The 9,147-nt window shown below is 45.4% G+C and overlaps 1 protein-coding gene across 1 annotated transcript; it reads right to left on the bottom strand.

Annotated features, from left to right (window-relative positions):
• Positions 1-4,442: 4,442 nt before the first annotated feature.
• Positions 4,443-6,559, bottom strand: LOC307055624 (spermatogenesis-associated protein 31A6-like; the record flags this gene model as incomplete). Its single annotated transcript, XM_079707828.1, is given in 2 exon segments — positions 4,443-5,662; positions 5,665-6,559. Coding segments are annotated over 2 exon segments (2,115 nt in total).
• Between the last annotated feature and the right edge of the window lie 2,588 nt (positions 6,560-9,147).

Raw genomic sequence — 9,147 nt, 5'->3', positions numbered from 1 at the left:
GGAGCAACACATCCAATGTATTATAGTAATAAAGTGCTTTTATGGACATTTTTCATGTTTCCAGACTTTCTTGGCCACCCTGAACAATTTTAAGTCAAAGGATTAAAAAATAATCGCTTATTTAACTGTGTTAAAATAGTCAACTTTGAAAAGGATATTTTCCTGTATGAACTTTTTCCTAATTGATTCCATTTTGTTCTGATCAGTAAACTTACCTGAGTAAGCTGCACTATTTAAAAAAAAGTGATCTGATAGAGTATTAGATGACATACATGACCATAGTCCATTGTTTTCTGATTCAACGACATAAGGGAGTAAAGTGAAAAATTAATAATTATACATTTTTAAATTAGGAGAATAGAAAAACTAAATTTCTTGTAGAAATAAGCCCAAAGAGTCCTCGTGTCAGCCCTGCTCCTCTTAAAAGACCGTGACGCTGTAATACCAATGGATAATCTGGGAGAGAACCAGCTGTCATTAAAATAGATTTTACCAAGGCAAGGACAATAGGTTGCTTATTAGCAGTGAGAAATCAGTAGTCTTTTAGAAGTGTACCCTTTGGAAAGTGTGAGCTATATAATAAATGAAAGCCTTTCATTATTCATTGTTATAAGCCAAATGTAGATTAAATGTACACTACCTTCAATTCAGATATTAAGATATCCTTCCCTCAGTAATTTTATGAGGTAACATGTATATTGTCAAGCATAGGCTAAGTCATATATTTTATAATCTTTCAAAAATTTTTAAAGCAATGTGTTAACCCTATAATGAATATAAAATGGATCCTAACTGCATGTCTTAGAAAATGTGCATTTCATAGAATTATTGAAGAATGAGTCCTTAATAGCCATCTTTTTAAGTATGTTAGCTGAACGTTATGATTGTGTAATATCATTTTAGGGCATTACCACATTTTAAGAAATAAAATAATATTCAGAAGCATAATTTTGCCAGAATGTAAAATTTAAAACCAGAAATTTGACTTGTGAAAAATCCTCACATGATTATTGGCCTGTTAAAAAATAAAGCAAACCCCACAAACCTGATGCAAGCTATTATGTGCAAAATAATGTGCTAGTTACACAGCCCTCTGGGAAGTGAATGTGAGTCCGGATGCTTCTTTCTTGGTTTATTTCATTCCTAGAGTACCTTTGTTGCAGGTTTTTCTTATGTTTCCAAAGGAAACAAGTAAGCCATCTCAAGTTTAAGTTCTGTCCTCAATAAAGTAAAAAATGTGCCAGGTACCATTTGACTGGATGATAACTAAACTGGACAAATCTTTTCTCTCACTGGAGACTGACAGTGTTTTAGTTGTGCTTAAAATTTGTGATTCTCCTCAAAAAAGGGTACAAATGAAAACTTATGGTTACCAGGAGATAAGGGGGGAAGGATAAATTGGGAGATTGGGATTGACATATACACACCACTATATACAAAATAGGTAATAATAACCTACTGTATAGCACGGGGAACTCTACTCAATACTCTGTAATGGCCTCTATGGGAAAAGAATCTTTAAAAAAAAGTGGACATATGTATATGTATAACTGGCTCCCTTTGCTGTACACCTGAAACTAACACAAATTTGTAACTCAACTATACTCCAATAAAAATCTTTTAAAATAAAAAAATAGAGTACTACATGCATTTCTAAGAAATAAACATTATTTTCTTCATTCTTCTAAAATAAATAAAAATAAAATAATGTAATATGTGATTTTCAAGCTAATGAACACCTAAGAATGAAATTTGAAAATCTACATTTGGAATGTATAATTCTTTTGTTCAGAGGCAGTGACATTCCAAAAGAACAAAACTTCTCAAACATTTCCCCATTGAGAGTAATGCTGACAGTGAGTGCCTGGTGGATCTCAGAGGGGCACAACTGATAATATATTTATCATGCTGCCAGTTTGCTAAGTGGTTTCATATTCACTAAGAAAGACTTGTCAATGGATACTGAAGAATAGATGTGAGGTCTCTGTGAGGTCTCTGTGTGTTGTCTCTGGGTGAGATCTCTGTGTGAAGTCTCTGTATGAGGTCCCTTTGGAAGGTATCTCTGGGAAATCTGTTAAATCTGTGCTAGGTTTCTGTCTGAGGGTCTGTGAAGCAACATGAGGTCCCTGTGTGAGGTCTCTCAGTATGTGATCTCTGAGAAAGGTGTTTGTGTGAGAAGTCTCTCTTGAGAGGTGTGTCCGTGAAGTCTTTGTGTATTGTCTCTGGGTCTCTCCATTTCTTTTTTCTTTTGGTCTCAATTTCTTGTCTTACTGTACCTTATGGAAGACAGAGCAGCAAGAGAAGGGCAAAGGGACTTGCTTCTTTCTGTTTTCTTGCTGCTCCATCAGCATCACCTGTCTGTGGCACTCTCCCAGCAGGAGCCAGGGGGGTCCAAGTCCAGCTTCCCCATATTCCCAGAACTCACTTCTGGGTGCCCCTGAGAGGACCCAGCAGCAGCCAGACTCAGGTCCCAGCCCTGTCAACTCTTTCCTCTGGGTATCGACCCCTCCCACAAGTCCTGGCTCCACTCTCACTGCTCTGCCCATTCTGGAGGCTGCCTTGGGAATCGGGGCCCAGAGGTAGGGCCTGGCTCCAGGGAGAAACCAGGGGCGTGAGCAGTCCTGTGCTCACTCTGCCCCCTCCACCCCAGGTCACAGCATTTCCACATGTTGAGGGGCCTGACAGGGATGGGGGATGGGGTCCATTTCTGTTGTCATCTGGATCAGGGGCATCAGCTGGAACAGAAATCTCCACAATGAGAAAGACACCACCTGGAGCTGTGTCCACCATGCGCCCTGCACATGGCAGAAAGCACCAAATCACTCTAGAGGAATTCTTCCTCATCTCCCTGCTTTTCCATATGGATGGGGGTCAGGAGACAAGAAAAGCTGTGCCAGAAGCAGATCAGTGGAACACTCCTGGATTGCACCCTGCCCCATCCACTTTGCACAGGTCACCACACCACCACAAATCCTGTCTGATTGCTTCTTCACCTGCCAGGCTCTGGGGTGATCAAGGACTGGGAGACAGGCAAGGCTTACTGCACAATCACAAGCCAGTCCCCACCTCTCCCCTGGAGCAGTCCTTGGGCCATGTGTTTATGTGAAGGTCACCAGACTAGGAGTCACATCCCAAGTTCCCTAGTCCTGGCTTTTACACCTATTGTTAAGTTATCCTTTCTACAAGTCAAGAGGTGATGATGTGTAAGCTTATTAAATATAGTATTAAGAGATTAACCTTCCCTGATTTGCTTTACTTCTATAAGTTTGACCTTCTGTTTTGACCTAAAGGTGGTTTCTCTAGGTCTGCGATCTTAGAGTTGGAATAGGGTAGAGACCCTGGCGTGGGGCCATGGTGAGCTACTGGACCCTTAACTTTTCCTCCCCTTTAGGCCTTTAGATGGTGGTTGTATGTCGGGGGCTGCTCTTTCAGAACTGCAATTTATGGGAATCTGGTACCACTTTGCCTCCTTCCTTGGATCCAATGATTTTTCTACACCTACATCCCACCCTAAATTCACAGTGTTTGACCATCAGATCGTTACTACCCACAGTCACACCCCTATTCCATTCATCCAAAACTCCTTCTCTGGGGTTAACATAGAGTGGAAGGTAGGTGACCCATGAACACAGCCATTCATTTATATGGGACTGGACTCAACACAGCCCTCAGCAGCCTCCCTGATACTCCCCCCACCTACACACACAGAGCTGGAAATGCCATCCTTGCTGCTGCTCTAAAGTGTAGGAAAAACAGAGGTGGGGGAGGGTGATGCTGTACATTTTATTATGGCTAAGCTAAAAGGGGTTCATAGGGCATATCTCAATCCCAACCTTCATCAGAGAGAGAAGGAACTCTTAAGAGCAGATGTTGTATATTCCCTACCAAGAGATCCAGGGGCAAGATTTCTCCTGTTTCTGAACTCACGAGCCCATACTCTATTCCCCCCAAACTTCCATCCACTTGGCTCTGACACTTCCTGGAGCCTGAATTGGAATGTCCGGCCCTATCGTGTAAACCTATCCACTACAGTTGCATAAAGTTCAAAGTAGCATAGAAGAAGGAGAAAGACTGGTTGAACCAGATCCTTGGGTGTGGGTTTCATAGGTTTTTCCCATCTCATTGTTAGAGTAATTTTGGTTTGTGTAATGACAGTATTATAAGGTGCAATGAAGGGACACGAGACAAGGAGCAAGCTTGTGATGCTACTGTCAACCTCCCTCCATGCCCCTCCCTTCTAGAAGACAAAGTGCACAGCACAGACAGCAGCCATTACACTATGCTTTTATTAGAAAAAAAAAATATATATATATATATATATATATGTATTGGGGAACATTAAATATCTTGGATGTGCTAATGAGAAAATCATTTTCTCTACATGGACTGAATTTTTACTTGGAGACATATCTTCCTACTAAAGGGAAGACTAAAGAAGGATTTTACTGTCGACCAGGCAAGACACCTCCCCAAAGATGACAATGCCTTGGACAGTGTTGATGGCGGGCTGGGGCACCTGGAATCCTTGGCCCATACTGGCAGGTACTAACTGGAAACAAACTCTTCTTGGGGGGCAAGGATGGGAGGCACCTTAGGCCCAGCTGCTCATCGTCGAACCTTACACTTTTCAAACTATGTTGGTGTCTGACTTTCCTTTCCCTGATAGAACAGCTCTGGCCCTTGGAGGTGGCTTTATGACTGCAGGCTGTATAACCCATCATTCTCCGTTGCTCTGGGTAGGAGGTAAGCCTATGGCAGCAGAAACACCCACATACTGGGACTTGGAATTCCAGTTTGTGTTCATTTAACTTTGTGGCATGAAGTCCATGGTGAATTGCTCTTTTTTCTTCTGGGATCTGTCCAACAGCTGTCATGAGTGCCTGACCCTCAGCAGTCTCACTCTTCAAGATTGATCTGCTATTGACTGATCCGTGACTCTGGGCAGTGGCTGATATAGGCTTGAATTTTTGCAGAGCATCTCGACCATTGACTTTTTTATTGGGGAAAATCCACTTTAAAAATAGCCTCATCCTTTTTCTGAAGAGGCTTTCTGGAGGGCTATGTTTCTTCTCTTGCATGAGCTGGAGACATCTGCTCCCAGTAGAGTCTGTTATTCCCCTGACCTGGGCAGGGTGGCTCATACTTCCAGCTTGAGAGGTCCCTAATTCTTTAACCCTTTCTTCATGCTCTCCTGGTTTATGCCTCCTACAGTCCTCTCTTTTGTAAGTAGGGGCAATCATCTTGCTCTGGCTCTTCCATGAGTCTTGGAGTTTTGAAGTTTTGGGCTCCTGCTGCCCTAGGTTGCTCCTTTGGGCTTCCATAAGGCCACTTGGCTCCTGGGAAGCTAACCTGTCTCTGGTGGGGACTCTCTGGGGATGGCACTGAGGCACCTGAGAAGCCAAGTTGTCTGCAGCAAGGAACATGTGTTTGGGAAAGTCCTGAATCTGGTTGTCTGACTGTACCTTTACTTTGGAGTTAAACTCACTAGCAACCCCCATGTTAAGGCATGGCTCACCTGGATGTTGGAAAACAGACATTCTAGGTAGTAGGAAACTTTTACTGGCCCCTGGCACCTCTAAGCTCCTCATATGTACATTTGTGGTTTGGGATTTTGTCAACACTTTGGTTTCCAAGATAACACTAGACTGTGGTTGAAGAGCAGAGACTCCTTGGCCTCCACAGCCTCCCTGGCCTCTTCACCTCTCAAAGATTGGGATCCTAAGTTCACCTCCATCACTGTTACCCTATGGCAGGGGTCTCCTGAGGCCTGACCACCACTCTCCTCTGTTGGCTCATTCCTGACCATTGCTGAACTTGGACCTGGCTCTAGGCTGTCCCTCTTGACCCATTCCCCAGTCTCACTCTTCCAGGTTCTGCCCACAAGGCTGAGTGTGAGGGACTGAGACGGTGGCCTGCCCTCCTGTCCAGTCAGAGAAGCCTTTGAGGGCCCATGGTAGTCAGCAGATGGAATCGCTCCCAGGGCACTCTGGATTTCCTTACACACAGTTGAGGGGACAAGGAGAGGCCTCTTCAGGGTAGGAACTGACTCTTCTGTTATCACCTTCTCTCCTGAATGAACCTGAGGAGGTTTCTCCAGGAACTCAGCACACTTGACTGTTGAGTGGGACCCAGACACACAGGTGGCTGAAGGGGAAGAGGCAAACTGCAGAACGGTGGAGGGTTGGAGCTTTTTCAGCTTCAAGAGATTTATGGGCTTGAGGACCTTGAGGGGGAGGGTCCACCTGTGCTTTACCCAAAACCTTCTAATATGTGCTTCCAGCAGCTCTCGAGTGTCTGGATCAAGGAAGGAAGCCCTACAGGAGGTGTTCATGCAGGGTTCCCAACCCTTCAAGCAGTATCTTCCACAGGCTCCAGCAGGCACTGCTTTGCACATCTCACCAGGAGGGTCTTGACATGAGAGCTGATGAAAGTTGCCCTTGCCAGGAAGCCTCCCCAGGCAGCTGTAGGAGAGCAGATGGGGCCAGGATGGCTGGACAGGACAGGCAGGGGTGGGCACCTGCAGCCCAAGAACCCTCCTCTGCCCCCACACTGACTTCATAATGCTCCTGCTCTCCCTCACCCTAGGGCTTTAGCCACGCCCTCCCATGGCTCCCCCTCCCAGGGCTGGGGTCACATTATAGGCTCTGGGAGGAAGGACGACCCAGGAGAGAAGGGGAAAGATTCTTTACCTTTGCAGGAGTGAAACCAGGTTGTGAGTCCCCTCCAGTTCTTCCAGGCAATCTCTGCAAGCTGGAAATCAGGAGACTGGGTCATGGTGGTGAAGGCAGAGGCCTAAGAGTCTTTCAGGAGGCTGAGTGCAATGGCCCTTTAAGGGAAATCTTTGGAGGATTAGACTCTGGAGCCCAAGTATCAGTGTCCAAGGCCACATGTCCCTGACAGTGATGGTAAGTCTCACTTGAAAAGGGTTTGTCCTTTGCAAAGTGCCTCCACGTTAATTAACCCCTGTAGCCCTTACAACTGCCGTGCAGGGGAGAAAGGTCAGTGGTCATCACACAGAGGAATCTGAGCAAAGTTAAACAACTTGTCCACAGTTGGACTTGGAGGTCCCACTTCCCAACCCAGGCACCAATGGTCCACCACAGTCCACACACCCCATTTCTAGGTCCTCATGGCTTCATTCTAAGCACAAATTTCTGGGAAGTATCTGGGCTCTGATCTCCTTCCAACGAGCCTTCCCAAGGCTCTGTTTCCTGAAGAATAAGCTCTGCCACTGACATCCTCAGAGACCGTGAAGCTGGGCCCTCAGGATTAGGAGAGATGGAAGCTAACTCTCGGGGGCGTGCAGGGCTGAACGGCAAAGGCTGACCTTTCAAAGATCCACTTTTCTTCCTACTCCTGCTCCTCCCCTTCAGCTCTACTTGATGCTGAGAGAGAAGAAAAAATGAGGGGCTAACACCCAACTCTCACTGTCATCTATCTAGGCAAGCTGTGTTCATGAACAACATGACTTTCTACATTTAACTAAAACTCTGTGGGGTTTTTTCCCCTTTTACTTATTTTTAAAGTGGATAAAAATATTTTCAGTTTTTCTTCTTTGAAGAGTGCAAAGAAGGATTTTTTTTTTTTTTTTTTTTTTGCGGTACGCGGTCCACTTATTGTTGTGGCCTCTCCCGTTGCGGAGCACAGGCTCCAGACGCACAGGCCCAGCGGCCATGGCTCTTGGGCCCAGCCGCGCCGCGGCATGTGGGATCCTCCCGGACCGGGGCACGAACCTGCGTCCCCTGCATTGGCAGGCGGACTCTCAAGCACTGCACCACCAGGGAAGCCCAAGAAGGATTTTTTAAGTTTTAATCACCATAGATTTCTTCTGTCACTGTTCCTCTGATCAAGAAACACACACATTCTCAGACCTAAATGCCCACGTGAGCTTTGTCAGATAGGATTCTGCTTCCCAAGGCCAGACCTCCACTCCAGCCTCTTCTCTCAGGCTCTCAGGGGCTCAGCATTGCCCTTAGATCAGCCCCAACACAGAGGAAGGTCTCACTTGAGACACCCGCTGTGGGAAGGTGGCTGGTGAACCAGGGCTCAGGGGTCAGCCTTCCTGCAGAGATTGAACTCTTAGTAATCCAGTCCTTAACCATTAGTCACTGCACTGGGGACTTGCCCTGGAGCCCTCTACCATACCTGAACTCCTGGTCTACGATCTTAGGCTAGAAATCCTCATGCCCACTCTAACCCCTCTCTGGCCTGGCTTTTCCCTAGAAGGATGATGTTCTATACTTTTCTGAGAGTTCCCATCTCAGGAGTCTCTCTAGGTGGTTTAGAAAAGTGGAAATAAGAATAAGAAAAAAAGAGATAATCTCTGCTGGGATTAAGCCAAAGGTTTCTTACCTTCCTGATGTTTCTATGTTTCCTAGGTGGTGCTAAGAATGGATTACTCTGGAAGCAGGGGAGTAACATTAGGAAGAGCCCCAGTCCACACAGGATCCCAAGGATGATATCAATCACCCAGGAAGTTGGGCTGGATCTCAGCCAGATAGCACCAATGTTTTTCAAAGAAAAGAGATTCTCCATCTTCTGAACTGCATTGCTGCCCTCAGGCAACAGAGCACTGGGAGTTCACTTGATGGCAGAACCCCAGGCCTGCATCACAGAGCTGTGGCCTTGTCACAAAGGGCTCCTGAGTGTGGGGGAGGGGCAATAAGAGAAAGAGGCTGAATCACTGCCCCTCCTTCCCATCCAGACCCACAGACACCTGCACCCTCCTGGGGCTTCCAGATCCCTCCTTCCAACTACTCTCATCCTGTCAGAGAGACCTTAGCCAATTTTCTGTTCATTCCATCTGGAACCTGGTTCCTTCATCCATTAGAGACCTTTACTTGAGGCCCACCAACTTGATAACTCTTGAACATCTTAAGCTGACCCTGGAAGACTGGCTGTTTCACAGACATTTTTACTCAGGATTTCCTTTGTCCTCAGCTCCAACTTTCCCACATCATGTTTGTGTCTTGTGTAAACCCAGGGATAGAACTTGAATTTTAGTTTGGTGAATTTTGAATAGTGTATGTTTTGCCTCATTTTCTATCAGAGGGAACTACACACAAAAATTAAAATAATTTATTTTTCAAAATTCATAAGTATGAAAGAATTATAAATAGTTATGTAATAGGGAAGAACAAATCTGAC

This window comes from Hyperoodon ampullatus (assembly GCF_949752795.1).
Source record: "Hyperoodon ampullatus genome assembly, chromosome: 7".
NCBI lineage: Eukaryota > Metazoa > Chordata > Mammalia > Artiodactyla > Ziphiidae > Hyperoodon > Hyperoodon ampullatus.
The sequence above is the reverse complement of the archived record's forward strand: the minus strand, read 5'-3'. Positions and strand labels throughout refer to the sequence as shown.